Source organism: Pistacia vera, unplaced genomic scaffold (assembly GCF_008641045.1).
Source record: "Pistacia vera cultivar Batoury unplaced genomic scaffold, PisVer_v2 Contig320, whole genome shotgun sequence".
Taxonomy (NCBI): domain Eukaryota; kingdom Viridiplantae; phylum Streptophyta; class Magnoliopsida; order Sapindales; family Anacardiaceae; genus Pistacia; species Pistacia vera.
Window position 1 is genome coordinate 2,125,648 of NW_022196136.1, and position 16,156 is coordinate 2,141,803.

Consider the following 16,156-nt stretch of genomic DNA (forward strand, 5'->3'; position numbering starts at 1 on the left):
ATGGCCTTTTCTGGCCAGATCCACGGTGGATCTGGCCGGAAAAGGCCAGATCTGGCCGTATTTGCTCTCAACAACGGCCAACAAACGGTGGTCGTTGATGGTCAACGACGACCGTTTGTTGGCCGTCGTGACCGAGTGTTACGGCCAAAGATCTGGCCGTCAACGGCCAGATCTTTGGCCTTAGATCTGGTCTTTTCCGGCCAGATCCACGGTGGATCTGGCCGAAAAAGGCTAGATTGGCGCACTACCGGCCAGATTCAGCCGGTAGTGCGCCATCCTACCAAATTCTGGCCATTTTCTGGTAGTGGGGGCCGAAATCTGGTAAATATGGATTGTTGGGGTGTTTTTGTAATTTAAAAAAAAATATTTAGAGGTATTTAATTAAATTAACAAATTTAGAGGGTTTAAAAAAAATTAAATAATATTAAAAATAATATTCCCAAAAATGAGAGATTTTGAGTATTTTACTGTTTAACTTTTTTGGGAATACCAAGAGTAGTATTCCCAATCTTGAACCAAAGCGGAGCCCTTAATTTTGTTGGCATTCTCTACCAATCATAATTCATAGGTTCGTAACCCAGATGGTGCCACGTCAGTAACAGTAACACAGAGCCGTGCGACCCTTCGAACTGAAATGGATAAGACAGACACAATATAGCGGAAACTACAGCTTTCTCCAATCTCCACTGCTCTTCCAATGCAACTCTCCAATCACTTTCTCTCCCTCCAAAACCCTCCAATCCTCTTTCGTCATCACAACCACACGCTTATCTGCAAATCCACCACTCTTGCACTCGCGAACTCGCCCAAACCCAGCGCCTCTGAATCTCTCCAACAAGAAACCCTCAGAAGCCTGGAATGGCCCACGCTTTGCCACCAACTCTCCTCCTTCACACAGACCTCCATGGGCCTTTCCGTCGCCCGAGAGGCCCGAATCCCCTTCGGCAAATCCCCAGACCAGAGCCAGAATCTTCTGAATCAGACTTCGGCCGCCCTGGCGATCATGCAATCTCAGCAGATCGATTTGTCTAAAATCGAAGACATCTCCAGAATTATAAATTCCGCTGTTTCGGGTCAGTTGCTTTCTCTGAGTGAAATTTGTGCTGTTAGAAGGACACTGAGAGAGGTCAGTGCCGTGTGGGAGAAGCTAAAGAAGGCAACGGCTCTGAATGGAGATTCTTCGGAGAGGTATTAATATCATAGTCTTTGTCTTCATCTTTTTAATTATTGTTATTGTTTCACATTTAAAATGTATAAATTGTTGGTTGATTAGTGTCAAGTTTATGGCCTCAACGGAGAGAAATATTTGTACAGAAAGAGTAAGTAATTTTTGTGTTTTAGATTATTTAAATTATACCCCGTATGAAGAAATGTTAGAATTATGGGTTTTCAATGGTTCCCCCGTATGAAGAAATGTTAGAATTATGGGTTTTCAATGGTTCTGGTGTCTGAAGGTTTTGCTAATTGACTATTTGACGAACTAGTCCAATTAAATGGTTGAGGCATTAGTCTAGTGTTTGATGAGTTTCTAACTTTCCAAAGATTGTAACTTTTGGAGGGAGTCTTAATTTTTAACTTAAGTTTGCTAAGCATGTTTGCGAGATTTTTGGGTTAACAGAAAAGATGTGTGATCTAGCAAGAAATAGAAATATGGTGGACCTCTGTTGTAATGCATATCAAGTAGGCTTTAACTGATTGGAAAATGGTATATTCTTTTTCTTCTGGAAAGAGTTTATTGCTCAAAATTTCTATTTAGATTGTTAAGTATTTTGCTAGAATTAATTAAGACTGAAAAAAGGTAACATTTTAATGTTCTTTATGTTTGAGATGATAGACAACTACTTAATTCAGCGCGTTCATATGCTAGGGATATAATTTTTTGTATTAGGCATCGTGTGCTTTGAAGGCCTTATTGTAAAATGATCTTGTGTAAGTAATATATCTAATGCATTTGTGGATAGGTCATCTTTTTTGCTTGACACTAGATGGAGAGAGGCATAGGTCTTACAATAGTGATGGATTCTTGTGTCTCAATATGGCCTGGAAAATCATTTTGAAGGTACTGTTGCATAAGGAGTGCATTGTTATTTCTTTTTTTTTTTTTAAAAAAAACTAGAACAAAAAGCTGGCTTCATGAAATCCAATTTAGTAACGAAGAGCAGTTTCATGTGGTCTCATCTATCTGATTGTATTCTGAACAGGTATTCTCCTCTGCTTGAGATACTCAAGGGTTGCAATTTTCAGACGGGGTTAGAGCAAAAAATAGGATTTTGCATTGACTGCAATCTTTCAATTATCCTTGACAGAGCTAGTGAGGATTTAGAGGTTATTAGGGCAGAAAGGAAAAGGAACATGCAAAATCTGGATTCTTTATTGAAGGACGTATCAGCTAAAATTTATCAGGCTGGTGGCATTGACAAGCCTCTAATAACCAAGCGTCGTTCTAGGATGTGTGTGGGTATTAGGGCTTCTCTCAAGTATTTGCTTCCAGATGGTGCAATTCTAAATGTTAGTAGTTCTGGTGCAACATACTTTATGGAACCCAAAGATGCGGTGGAGTTGAACAATAAGGAAGTAAGGCTTTCAAACTCTGAGAAAGCCGAGGAGATGGCCATTCTAAGCCTGCTTACATCGGAAATAGCGAAATCTGAAATTGAGATAAAATATTTACTCGATAGAGTTCTAGAAGTTGATCTTGCTTTTGCAAGAGCTGGGTATGCTCAGTGGATGAATGGGGTCTGTCCAGTTTTAAGTTCAGAGAATCATGAGGGTTTTAATTCCTGTGGAAACAATTGTTCTTTATCAGTAAACATTGAAGGTATTAAACATCCACTGCTCCTTGCTTCCCCTTTAACACCTGTTGTTTCTCCCAACTCTAGAAATCCAGCCCTGTTGGAAGTGACAAATGGTGTAACGAATATTGGAAGTTTGTCAAAAGGTGTTTCTGATTTTCCTATACCAATAGACATAAAAGTTAAGCATGGGACCAGAGTAGTTGTGATCTCAGGACCTAATACAGGAGGGAAAACTGCTTCAATGAAAACTCTGGGCCTGGCATCTCTTATGTCAAAGGCTGGCATGTTTTTGCCTTCTAAGAACAACCCAAGGCTTCCATGGTTTGATCTTGTTCTTGCAGATATTGGGGATCATCAGGTAGCATTTTACCTTGTTATAACAGATAATTTCTTAGGGTTTTCTTTTTGTAGCTTGTTCTAACTCTGTCTTCTTTGTTTGAAGTCTCTTGAACAAAATCTCTCGACTTTCAGCGGGCATATATCAAGGATTATTGAAATCATGGAAGTTGTTTCAAGAGAATCACTTGTCCTCATTGATGAAATTGGAAGTGGAACTGATCCTTCGGAAGGTGTAGCTCTGGCTACCGGTATCCTGCAGTATCTGAAAGATCGTGTTGGTTTAGCTATTGTTACTACTCATTATGCTGATTTAAGCTGTCTGAAAGACAAAGATTCTCAGTTTGAGAATGCTGCCATGGAATTTTCAATGGAAACTCTACAACCTACTTATCGAATTCTTTGGGGAAGTCGTGGTGATTCAAATGCACTGACTATTGCTAAAACAATTGGTTTTGATAGAAATATAATTGAACGTGCAAAAGAGTGGGTGGAGAGGTTAAGGCCAGAAGAGCAGGAGCAGTGGAAAGGTGTGCTGTATCAATCATTAATGGAGGAAAGAAGCAAATTAGAAAGTCAGGCCAGGAGAGCTGCATCTCTTCATGTAGAAATTATGGATCTTTACCATGAGGTATAGTTTTGACAAATTTTTAGTCCCGAACAACATGCTTTTATTTCTTTTTTGACATTCCTTATATATTGATTTTCTTTGAATTTGTACATAGGGTTAAGATTAAATCTGAAACCTCAATTCAGTTTTATTAGGTTCTGGGCATTGGAAATGATTGATTCTTTATCACATGAGCCAACTGGGAGTATTAAATTGCCAAGTTATTATGCATAACTTACCCTGTGAACTTGGGCTTGCTCTGCCTGCTGACCTTGACGGTTGACAACCAGACAAACAACTGAGCATTGATCCCATTTTTTTATTTTGGCCTTCATCTTTGTATCTAGATTCCATGTTTAAGTTCTATTGTTGCTTATTCTTAAAAGATTTTTGCTAAACTTCCAATCTGCTTGGTCAAAAGCGGATTTTATGAGCTGCCCAAATTATTTCACATGAGTAGGAGCATATATTTCATCTGCTTTTGTGAGGGATATGGTTTTGAAAACAAGATGGAACTCAAGAAATCTAGGCCATGCAGATATTTTATAAATAAAGTCTTCACAAATTCTCATCATTAATTTTCAGTGTCTATTTAGTTACTTTGGATTCTGAGGGCAAAAGATTTTCCTTGCAGTTTTCAGATTATTATGGTGATTTAATGTTTCTATCTCTTTTCCTATCCCTTTTTTAATTTGTGGTTGTAGATTCAAGATGAGGCAAAAGATATAGATAGACGTGAGGCAGTTCTCAGGGCAAAGGAAACACAACAGGTCCAGCAAGAACTAAATGCTGCAAAGTCAAAGATAGAAACTGTGGTCCAGGAGTTTGAAAACCAACTCAAAACTGCCAGTGTTGATCAGTTTAATTCTTTGATCAAAAAATCAGAATCTGCAATTGCATCAATTGTTGAAGCTCACCGCCCCGCCGATGATGTCTTTGTCAGTGAAAAAACTACCATTTCATTTACACCCAAATTTGGGGAGCAAGTGCATGTGAATGGCTTGGGAGATAAATTGGCTACTGTAGTTGAAGCACCTGGAGATGATGAGACCATCTTAGTCCAATATGGTAAAATAAGGGTTCGTGTGAAGAAAAACAACATTAAGCCTATTCCCAGTAACAAAAGAAATGCTGCAACTACCTCCACCCCACATTTGAAAAAGCAGGTATGATCAGTTTTTTACTTGACACAAAAGCTTAAATTAATAAGGGCCCAATAATTGTATTCAAGCTCTAAAAATATGTATAGTTCTCTAGAAAAGTCGAGACATTATTTTGGTTGCTTAATTTGTTTCTCTTATGTTAAGTCTTCTTTTTTGGAAGAATACGTTGACCATGAATTAGAGTACCTATTTCCTATTGGATAAGTAATCCATCTAGTTTACATCCCAAGGTTTGATAGATTGGATGACTGGTTTCTCAAGCTGACTTTGAAATGGGTTTTAACGTCTTTCTATATCTTCACATTTTCCAGCCCCTTATGTTTTCTTCCATATGAAGATGATAATTTCATGTCATTGTCAACTTATTACTGTAGTTGTGCAAAACACTTATCTGAAATTCCACCAACACCCTTGCTGTGTAAAGATTTTTTCCTTCATTCATGTTGTTTTTCTACTTGGTCTGTATTTTCCACAAATCTGTTGCTGGTGAAACATGGCTTTTTGATGGTCAGAATTATGGTAAATTCATATATATGTAGGTTTCATTGAATCTCACTGGCATTGTTTTCATTCCACCCCTCAGACTTCAGTAGATCTCTATGGCTTGTTTTCATTCTCTCGTTCTTCTAAATTCTGCTATGACATGTGGTGCATCATTGGAACTTCATGGCATAATTTTATTCTCAGTACAATGCGAACCTTTAGCAGTTTTGTAGATTCTTTTATGACTTGTCTTAAGGTGTGTCCTTAAGGCACACGTTAAGACCACGAACAGATAAAAGAACTTGATTTTTTTGATACACTTTATTACCCAATACATTGATGTGATCATTTTTTTATCTGTGTGTGATTTTAACGTGTAACCTTGGGACATATGCATTTAATAACTGTAGCACATGGATTTAGTAAATAAAGGCTCCTCCCTTCACTTAGATATTTAGTTATACTAGTTTTAACTAGCATAAAGATAGTTCCATTTGTGCCATTTTCGGGTAATTTTTCTATCTTTATCCTGCAATGCTTACTATGATAAGCTGAAATTATGTTAGGCATACCAGAGCAATGAGTTCCAGAATCATTCAATGGGAAGCAATGATGAAGAGGCACCTTATGGCCCCCGGGTTCAAACATCCAAAAATACTGTGGATCTCCGTGGAATGCGAGTAGAAGAAGCTGCTCACCACCTCGATATGGCCATCTCTGCAACAGACTCACGTTCAATTCTCTTTGTTGTACATGGTATGGGCACCGGGGTTGTTAAAGAACGTGCACTGGAGATACTGAGAAGTCATCAACGCGTGACCAAGTATGAACCAGAAAGTCCAATGAATTATGGTTGTACAGTTGCTTATATCAAGTAAAATATGTATGATTATCTCATCAAATGGGCTTGTATTGGTATGAATAATGTGTTTATGATTTAGGTTCTTTATCAATCTTTGGCTGACTTGGCCAATTTTGATTTGTATGTGAATGGGATTAAATAACTCCTGTTTTTCGTAGTCTTCTTTTGGAAAGGGGGGTGTCCCTTTTAAAATTTGAACTTGGGTGTAGGAAAGCAATGCTCACATGCTTCATCATCCATCCAGATGTCACCTTGGACTTTTCTGAATAGTTCAATCATTTCTATTTATTGGAAAGCTCAACAGACTGGTGAGTCCACCGGAAGATAAAGCAAAACATGTTGGCTCTATCCTTGTACGTTACCCTTTACTTTAGCTACATGTCATACACGTATGACAAGACAGAACTTAGAGCTGCCACATGCATAATCCCACGCAAGACTCTTGTAAGTTTGCTAACTGCATTTGTGTTTCGGTTAGGACATATAGAGATAAGTTTACATTATTTATTCTGAGATATACACACAGTTCTAGCCTTAGCACAAGCCTGGAGCACTCTTGAGATTTGCAGGAAAAATGTTAGCTGTGTTCGAGAAAGCAATTGGCAACCCACCTGAGGAATTGAGTCTTCCCTCTACTGGGTTGACAAATTCTAAAAACCGGCAAGAAATTGCGGAGATTTTTCAGTCACTATGGCCGGAGTCAACCCTGTTCAACCACTCAAATGGGAATTTCATGGCTTTGTCACATGAAGATGAAAGTCCATTGCTTCCTAGGTATTGAAGTCCAATCGATCTTGTTCAGTTTTTAATGCATGCATAGCTGTGTCATTTTCTACTTCGGTCCTGGTATTTCGAAGTGCAAGCCCAATTGATATTTGCCTTTACTGCTCTTAAATATGAATGATATATGTGAGACTGCTAGCTCAAAGAAGTTGAATTTAGCTCGGGAAATACGAGAATAAAATAAATTTAACTTTCAACATAAATATGCATGTTAAAAGGAAAAGCTGGCAAGCTCAAACTTTCTTACTGAAAATTAACCCATTCTCAACATCATATTAAGAAACTTTGCTTGTTTTGAATTTAATCAGGTCTATCGTTGTCATGGATGACATCTTTTGCATATTTATTGGGACTCTAGAAAACATGTGTGAACTTAAGCGACACTATGGTCTTTCAAGACAAGCAACAGAAGCAATGGTTTTGATTGAAGCTTATAAGGTCCTAAGGGATCGAGCACCGTATCCACCTGATCAAGTCGTCAAAGATCTTGAAGGAAAATTTGCATTTGTTCTCTTTGATGCTAAATCTCATACTCTTTTCACAACCAGGGTGAGTTCAATCTCATACTCTTACAATAGTGTTTTTGTACATGTAACATTGTTAAATTATTGTTCACAATGTTAACTAGGACCGTGATGGTAGCGTGGATTTCAAATGGGGAATGGCTGGCGACGGGTCCCTGATATGTTCTAATGACACCGACATTATTAGAGAAGCTTGTGGAAAATCTTGGGCTCCTTTTCCTCCAGGTTAGCTCTAATATTCTTTCTTACCTTTTCCTTGATTGATGCTCGTTTGAATTAGAAATTTCTGAAACCGGGGTAACTGGTTTCAGGTTATACAATCAGAGAAGCATAACAATGTACTGCTGAAGAATGTTTTTCACTTGTTTACACAGGATGCATTTTTATGAATGGAACCGGGCTTATGAGCTTTGTTCATCCACTTCATAAAGTTAGAGCAATTGTGCGTGAAGATGACGATGGACAAATTTGTGGAGTTACTTTTCAGGTGGACATGTTCACGCGGCTTCGCAGCATTCCACGCACTGGTAGTGCTGCAAATTGGGCAGATGCCGCTGTCATCGAGGCAGAATGATGTGTCGCCTGGTGAGAAATCCAACTGAACTCTGTAGACTAGTGTTATAAAACCTTCAAAAGTTGAAATGGAACTTGTTTATGAGTTCTTGTCTGATAAACCAGAGTGGCTATGTGCCTTGACAAAATCTGGTAATTGCATGCCTTTATCAGAACGTTGTTTATGTTTGCTATTGATTGTCTTTGGCTTTTAGTAAGTAATTAAATGCAATTTTGAGAAAAAAAATTAGTCATTAACGGATTTCATCGCTCTACAGAACTTGAAGAAATGTTGTAACCTTTTCTAATAAACTGGAAAGCTATAGTACCATTACCATATATAATTGAACCAACTGAAATTGATTCCGACTTCAGAAGATCTTATTCCATATTAAACATAAGGCATGCCTTATCATACAATCAAGTACATTAGTTTCTATTTTGATATGCCCAGCCAGAGTTGGGTGCTACAGCTTCTGCAGTTTTACCCTTGTTTTCATAAGCCTGTTCTTGGTTGCTAGCATGCTCATTGTTGTCTTGCTTTGAATCATTAATGGAGGCATTTTCATTAAGAGCACTAGAACCAAAATCGAAAGACTGCCCAGTTCCACGTAAGGCATTACCATTCCAATATTGAGGCTGGCGTAACAACTTACAGACCAGAAACCCTTTCCCATAATAGACATGACAAGGTCGAGCAACACCGCCGCCAAAACTTACACCACGTAAAATGTCGTCACCAAGGCCAGACACCACAGTGCCTCCATCACCACTAACTCCACCATTGACACCCCCACCAATATTAAAACCAGGAATAACGATGCCACCGTGGGCACCACCACCAATATTGGCACCACCACCGATAATAAAACCAGGAATGCCGATACCACCACCAATGCCACCACCAAAGCCGCCACCAATACCACCACCAATGCCCCATTTTTCTTCACCATCGATATTATTATCTTGTTTATATGATTCTTCTTCTTTGACAGCTGGAAGCTCTCTCTGAGAAGAGAGGCATACTCCTGAGCTTAGTAAAATTAAATATACTAAGTTAACCCATTTAATTTCTGCCATTTCTAGATGACTTTTCATGACCTTAACCATCAAGTCTTTGAATTTATACTTATAAAACTGAAGCTAGTTGTGCATAGTTTTATCATTTGCAGTAAAAAAAGGCCGGAATTCTGGAGTTGGTTAAGTAGAGATTGCAAGTAAATGGAAAGACGCATGGTTCAGGTTGTCATGATTCTTGTATGAACCAAGAATCTGTGGGCTCTGTTAATCCAGTTTTACCATATAATTGGTGCCCTAAATTTTGATATTTACATCTAAGTGATTTTGACATTAATCTAAACCGTTATATAATGTTAATCATTTAAACAATAATCCTGAATTATTATTTTTACACTATTGCTGATATAAAACTTGTTCTTTATTGGAATCTGTTTAGTTGTACACTTTAAACAAAGCCAAATGCTGTGAGCCAAGTTTAACATAAAAATATATAGGAATTTGCAGCTAGATTAGGATGGATATATTTTATGCAAGAGCCTATAGTCAAACTGTAACGTGCATATATTAACATATAGTATGTAAATTATGTTTGGCTCTGCGTTCGTAATCTAAACAGTAACCTAATATGCCTGTCATCATTAGTTAAAATCACAGTATTCCCCAGACATTGCATGCAATTGCTAACTGTACACAGAAAACGCTATAACCGATAAAAAGAGGGAATGCATATTCACAGTCAGCAAGCTTGATGCTCTGAAGTTTGAGTGGCTCTATCACTCATCTACCTTTCGCTCTTCTTTGACGTTTATATTGCACCGATTACATTACACAAGGTTTTTCAGATATAAGTGATCAATGCAAACTATTCATCACTGCTCCTGTAAGGAGAAGAAATAATATTCAAGGCTCGTTATTAAACAGTGGACATTACTCAGAGAATTGACACGGAATATTCAATATGAGCTGCATGGGAAAGAACTGGGTGACTAGCAATGCACTTAACAAGATTTCCTCACCAACAAAAATACTCTGAAAAAAATGTGATGTTCACAGGTCTTTACAAGCTCTCATCCTCTTAGGTTGTAACTAGATACCATTATATCAGATCCGATTTATATTGACATGATGTTTAACCATCAGAAGCAACTAATCACCAGTCCACTATGAAATGAGATTAGAGAGGCAGAGAAGATAGTAAAATGTATTTACATGAGAAAACCGACCGCAATGACAACATTTCATTTGGCTCTTGGACTTCCTTTGCACATGTTTCTCCATTTATCCTTCAAGTCTATGGTCGTACGACCTTTCAGAAACACGGAACTACCAAATTCTAAAATCATCTTCCAAGGAATATTTCTATCATCGACACTAGTAGTAAATCTCTTTACCCCTTTCTGCAAAAGTAGAAGCAATATTAATATTTAACAATACATAATAAAAACAAAATTTTTCAATGATGGAAAGAAATGCTGTCACTCAATGAACCATGAATTCCAGATCATATTTCATAGTGTGAAAAACCAAATTTATAATCGCAAGTCTGATATAATCTAAATAATTATAATGCCTGCATGATATAGCACACGACACATGTAGTACTATATGCAATTCTTAAATTTTGAAAGCAAAAATACACGACATTAAATTTCAAACTTTCAAAAGATTTGTACCAAAAAATTCAATCATCTTATGTACAATACAACATGCAGAAGAAAGAAAATCCCTAGTTGTACATTGTGTTTGTTTGAAGCAACATATATATATAGACAAAACTTGTATAAAAAATGGGGCTCTTTAGCCTAACCCTATATATCAACTTACCTTAAGCATCTCTTCTTCTTTAGCTGTCCATGGAATTGGTTTTCGTCTCAACTGAGGAATTGCAGGGTATGTACTGGAATAAGAAAAATGTAAATCACCTGTTAATAAAATTACATCTATATGATGTGCTACTTTTAACTTTCTACTTAAAAAAGCATGCATGTGCAAATATAAGAGATAGCATGATTCTTACAAGCAATTTTGGTTCCCATTTTTACGTTATGTTTCTAAGAGTATCAAGTCTAAGGGTAGACAAAAGTCTAGAACTAGAAATGTCATGAAGCACTATGGATAAAAAACTTACTACTGCCTCTCTTGCCTGCGGACACGTATGTAATAATTAGAAATATTGAACTTATTGTTTTCCCCTTCAGCTTCTCTCAGATCCACAGGGGCTACATCTGTATCTCTACATGCTAAATTATCAGCATCAGACCTACAATTAGCTGGTGCTTGATCCTGTTGTTCTTCAAGCACTTTTACAGATGGGCACTCTTTAACCATATTCTTTTTCCCTACCTTTTCTCTGTTAGAAACACAAACTGTCGCACTAACTACATTTGCCATTTCTTCTCTACAAGGAAAATTGTTATTGAAACATGGCTCTGATTGATTCCTATTACCAATACTTTCCTGACATAGATGATCACTGAAATCATACACATGCTGGCCATTTTGTTTCATTTGGTTATGTTCTCGCCCTCCCAAGTGACCGTTCTCATAAATTTCCTTATTTCCATTTTGTCTTGAATGAGTTTTCTCTTTTCTGTGCAACTCCTTGGCAGGTTCCTTCGGGTGCTGCTCCAAACTCTTATGAAAAAATTTAGCTAATCTCTTCCTTGCTATGGAGGCTTTTTTCTTAGCTTCCAGGTATTCAGAAATTGCAAGAGAATATGCACAAAAAGGACAATAAAAATTTCCCGTTTCATCAAAGTTCACAGGGAAACCCAAGCAATTCTCGTGAACCACCAATGGGCAATTACTAGTGTTACAAACCAACAACTTACCATCTTTGTTACATTTCACACAAAGGTTTTGTTCTGTCAAGCTGCTTGCTACCAGGAAATCATTACCCAAGAAGCATTGGGAGCTGAAGAAATGACTCTTCCTCTTGGCAACATCAATTCTCTCATTCAGATATTCATCATTATCACTTGACATTTCTTCTTCATGCAAAGGCTCCGTCTGACCTTTGGACTCATCTGCATTATCATTTTGCTGAGTTTCCAAAAAGGCTGCCTCTGTTGATGTTCTTGGTTCAGTAACATTGACATCATCCACTAACACATTTTGAATAGATTCATCCCCAGATGTATCTTGAGGCATTTTATCAGGAATATGATCAACCACTGTTTGATTATGCTTGATTTGATCATCATTAAGATCACCATTCCGTCCAAGCCTCTCTGAACAGCCATCCTCTGGAAACTGGCTTTCCTCCATGCCTGCATCTTGAGATTGGTTTGCAACATCACAACCTTCTCCTTAATTAACTCCAACAACTCTTTCAGGAAGATTTTCTAACGACTCACAATGAGGCTGAGGAACTGAGTTCTGTTCTATAGATAGGTCAGTATAATTTGCATCCAGCTTAAGCTTTTTGACATTAGAATGGAGATCAAATTCCCCTTGGATTTCATTGAAGTCTCCTGCCATATTTTCATCATTAGCCAAATTATTTGACTCATTTCTGTTTCTCTTAGAAGGTAATAAATTTGTATTATGAGAATTATCTCCCGATAGTTCATTCCCATTTTCACAGGTAGGAGGGATCAAACTCTCATTCATAGCCGTTGTTTGGACATGAGTGCCTGCTTCATTAAATCTCCATGTCCTTGCATTATGATTGACATCATAAGTGTGGGTTCTGCCACTCCCATTTACACACATCAGTCCACTACTTTCCTTCAAGGAGGCAGCCAACGGATTATTACCTTCAAGAATCATATCTTTCAGCTGTTTGTAGACAACAATAAAAAGCACAATCACAAACAGCTAATTGAAATTGATAATCTACTATTCCTTCCCCTGCAACAAGAAAAGCAATAGAGCAAGAATTCGCTTTACCTGTTGTAAAGCACATTTAGGCATAAAAGCTCTTTTATGCATAATAAAGGGATGAACATCCCATTTCAACAACTCCGGTCCATCCACTTTGAGATCTGATGCCGATGTCTGAGAAACAAGAATTTAACAACTAAATTTAGAAAAAACCAGCCAGTACCAACAGGATTTCAAAAAGAAATGGCAGATTAAATTATTTTTATTTCTTTAAAGCCCGCAGCCTAACTATTAAAAATCAGAAAAAAAATATGTAGAATATTACCTCCTGCAGTATGTGTTGAAGAACATCTTCACAGCTTTCTGATAAAGCAAATCCAACTTTCTCCTTTGTATCTGAAAGGCAGTCATTAACATGTTCATTTGTATCACCAAACATATCCTCCAAACATCTAAAAGCAACCATTTCCCTCGCATTTTTTGCCAAATCCATAGGTAACTGTGGGGCCATTTCAACCAAATCTGAAATATGAAAAAGCCACAGCAGACCCTTATTAATAAAAACCTATCAAAACAAGAAGAAACCATCATATCCATCTTTAAGCACATACTTTCAATCTGCACATACATACCGTGTAAAACAGACGTGTCTACTTGCTTGAAGCTGGCTAAATACTCAATAATCCAAAGCCATGGAAGGTTTGGATTACCAGAAGAAAACTCAGTCACAGAAACCATTTATCGCAAAAATCAAAACTTCGAAATCGTTTGACCTTGTCCACGCTAGTACTCCATGCAATCGCTTCAGTTGATAAGCAAGCACTTAACTTAATCTAAATTTAAAACATAGAACAAATTGTAAGAGTTTTCCATTCAAAATTCAAAATTTGCACAAATTCACCAAAAACAAAAACAAAAATGCATATATCAATTAGGTTCAGTTCACAAATTTATGACATTTTCATCCGATGTTCACGGTATAAACAAAAAAAAGAAAACTAACGAAGGAGCAAGTATAATCCTTATTAGAAAAAGAAACAAACTGTCAGCTTCTTATGAGTAATAACTGCCAATTATACTTCAACATTAGTGCTTACATATGTCGTTGAATGCCTATTAGTACATAAAACAAATCAAGAATCAAGAAACCGTGTTATCCAGAGAAAAGGATATTCGATTTTGACCAAAAAAAAAAATATTGCAATTCGCTGGCATTTACTCGGAAGAAGAACCAAATGCTAAAAAGAAGTTCAAAACAACATAAAGAAATTCGAGGGAAGAAAAATAAAGTTGGAACAAGAAAAACCTTTTTCTAAGGCAGCTGCCGGGTACGGCATCGGAATTTGCAGTAAAACGGCCGGTGAGTTTTGAGAATGAGACGAGGTTCGATTAGGTTAGAGAAGAGAAGGGAATCGGCAAAAAATTATTATGTCAATTATTCCTCGTTCATATGTGGACAAGACCATGGTAACACAAAGACGTCGCCAAGTAGGACTTAACACATGTATTGTAAGGGTCCGATGGGGAGTTTTATGGCAGCCAATACGAAAGTAAACTATCGTAACAGTTTTGAAGATAAACAATCATATTAATTTTGAGAGGTTTTTAGTTACCAACTTTTAAAATACCCAATCCTTGAACGGTTCTGACAATTTTTTAATATGATAAATTTACATAAATGTCTAAAAAAATCTAAACTTCAATCCGTATTTAGGAGTTTTGTTTTTTCAATTACAAGGTAAGACTTTTTTATTTGTTTTCTACTTATTGGTATTTTATAACTTCAAATGTGATAAAATCTTCTTATCTTTCTATGTCATTCTTTGCGGTATCTAGAATAATTGAAAAATTGTAACTCCATTTCTTCAAGAAAATATCTAGAAATGAGATTTTAATCATTTTTTTTATGATTGTTTAAAATTATTTTATATTTAATATGGTTGGAGACGTGCATAATATGATTGATTTTTTATTTTTTTTAATATAATTGAGATAGTTTTGTAGTGGATAGAGAATTTGTGGAATAAAATTTTAAAACCAACCAAAACACCCTGATTTGGGGTGTTTTATAAACCCCTAAAAAATATACTACCAATCTAATTAAAAACCTCTTAAAACCAATGGAAAAAAAACTCCCAAACAGACCCTAAAATATTGTATGAATATCTCTTAATTCTATTAAATTGTGCAACTTATTTAATTTCTTTTTAATAAAAAAACAATTCTCATAGCTTTTCAATTTCTCTCTCTCTCTCTCTCTCTCTCTCTCTCTCTCTTCTATATAGATATATATATATATATATATATATATATATATAATATATATATTGTACGAATTTATCTTTGACATCCATTTCTAAACTTTTAAATTATAATATTTCTAATTTGATCTAAAATGCAATTATCTTTTGATAATACATATATTATTTTATTATTAGTTTTACTTTTCATGAACTAAATAATTGATACCTTAATATATGGTGTCATACACTTAGTACGACTAAATGTTATTCTAACCCAGTTATAAATACGTACGACAAAAAAACTGTACGGGAATTTTACGGTTATAATACGACAAACGTGAAAAAACGTTTATAAAAATCGGCCATAAAATTCGGATACGGGAAAAATAGGTACGGGTATATACGGTTTAATACGGTGCATTGTCATAATCTTTTTGAAAAATACGGCAATATTAATCTTAGTTTTAACACTTTTATGGACTACCTGGTTAAAATCAACATGCACTTCAAATGCAAAGTATTCAATTAACCAATAAACACAATACATAATACATAACTGAATTCAAATTATAGTCTCCAGACTCAAACACTATTTAGCCAAGATTCAACTATAGTTCAAATTAAACACATAAGTCAAACAAAATCAAATTCAAAGTCGAATAAGAGCTCCAAACAAATAAAATACACAATAATACAACAAAGATTCAATTATAGTTTGTAACAAAAACTCATAAAGTACATAAACAACAATAGTCATAACAACTCAAAAAGAGCATCGTCCAACCAAGCAATGTCATCATTATCCATTAAGTCATCCATGTAACCCCAACTGTTGGTGTGGAATTACATCTCGTCCATATGAATTTCTTCATATTCATAGTCTGGAAGCTCTCCCAATTTCTCAATTATAGGTTCCAAGTCACGACTCATCGTGGAAGTGAATTATCCATCATCATCGTG

At 36.3% G+C, this 16,156-nt stretch overlaps 3 protein-coding genes across 7 annotated transcripts; 2 read left to right on the top strand and 1 right to left on the bottom strand.

The window, feature by feature from the left end:
• The first annotated feature begins 612 nt into the window (after positions 1-612).
• Positions 613-6,694, top strand: LOC116136924 (endonuclease MutS2). Of its 3 annotated transcripts, none has more exons than XM_031422596.1 (6): positions 613-1,188; positions 2,202-3,153; positions 3,238-3,762; positions 4,446-4,907; positions 5,954-6,302; positions 6,459-6,694. In XM_031422596.1, the coding sequence occupies exons 1-5, from the start codon at positions 698-700 to the stop codon at positions 6,263-6,265; spliced, it is 2,742 nt and encodes a 913-aa protein (XP_031278456.1). In that variant the 5' UTR covers positions 613-697; the 3' UTR covers positions 6,266-6,302; positions 6,459-6,694. The 3 variants fall into 3 exon arrangements, with proteins under 3 accessions (XP_031278456.1, XP_031278457.1, XP_031278455.1); XM_031422597.1 differs by having other exon boundaries at positions 6,494-6,694; XM_031422595.1 differs by having other exon boundaries at positions 5,954-6,694.
• LOC116136925 (stem-specific protein TSJT1-like) lies at positions 6,308-8,141 on the top strand. 3 transcript variants are annotated; one of them, XM_031422599.1, is made up of 5 exons: positions 6,308-6,693; positions 6,774-7,023; positions 7,341-7,581; positions 7,661-7,781; positions 7,931-8,141. In XM_031422599.1, the coding sequence occupies exons 2-5, from the start codon at positions 6,824-6,826 to the stop codon at positions 8,128-8,130; spliced, it is 762 nt and encodes a 253-aa protein (XP_031278459.1). In that variant the 5' UTR covers positions 6,308-6,693; positions 6,774-6,823; the 3' UTR covers positions 8,131-8,141. The 3 variants fall into 3 exon arrangements, with proteins under 3 accessions (XP_031278459.1, XP_031278460.1, XP_031278458.1); XM_031422600.1 differs by having other exon boundaries at positions 6,819-7,023; XM_031422598.1 differs by having other exon boundaries at positions 6,308-7,023.
• Positions 8,142-9,978: 1,837 nt separating this feature from the next.
• On the bottom strand, positions 9,979-14,405 carry LOC116137051. Its single transcript, XM_031422740.1, is given in 7 exon segments — positions 9,979-10,525; positions 10,953-11,025; positions 11,257-12,908; positions 13,020-13,127; positions 13,279-13,475; positions 13,586-13,786; positions 14,260-14,405. Coding segments are annotated over 6 exon segments (2,295 nt in total). The 5' UTR covers positions 13,692-13,786; positions 14,260-14,405; the 3' UTR covers positions 9,979-10,366.
• Between the last annotated feature and the right edge of the window lie 1,751 nt (positions 14,406-16,156).

Coding starts and splice junctions, on each gene's coding strand:
- LOC116136924 (XM_031422595.1), top strand. CDS start 698: ATGCAACTCTCCAATCACTTTCTCTCCCTCCAAAACCCTCCAATCCTC. Junction 1,189..2,201: donor AATGGAGATTCTTCGGAGAG/GTATTAATATCA, acceptor TATTCTGAACAG/GTATTCTCCTCTGCTTGAGA. Junction 3,763..4,445: donor TTATGGATCTTTACCATGAG/GTATAGTTTTGA, acceptor TTGTGGTTGTAG/ATTCAAGATGAGGCAAAAGA.
- LOC116136925 (XM_031422598.1), top strand. CDS start 6,824: ATGTTAGCTGTGTTCGAGAAAGCAATTGGCAACCCACCTGAGGAATTG. Junction 7,024..7,340: donor GAAAGTCCATTGCTTCCTAG/GTATTGAAGTCC, acceptor GAATTTAATCAG/GTCTATCGTTGTCATGGATG. Junction 7,782..7,930: donor TTGGGCTCCTTTTCCTCCAG/GTTAGCTCTAAT, acceptor TTGTTTACACAG/GATGCATTTTTATGAATGGA.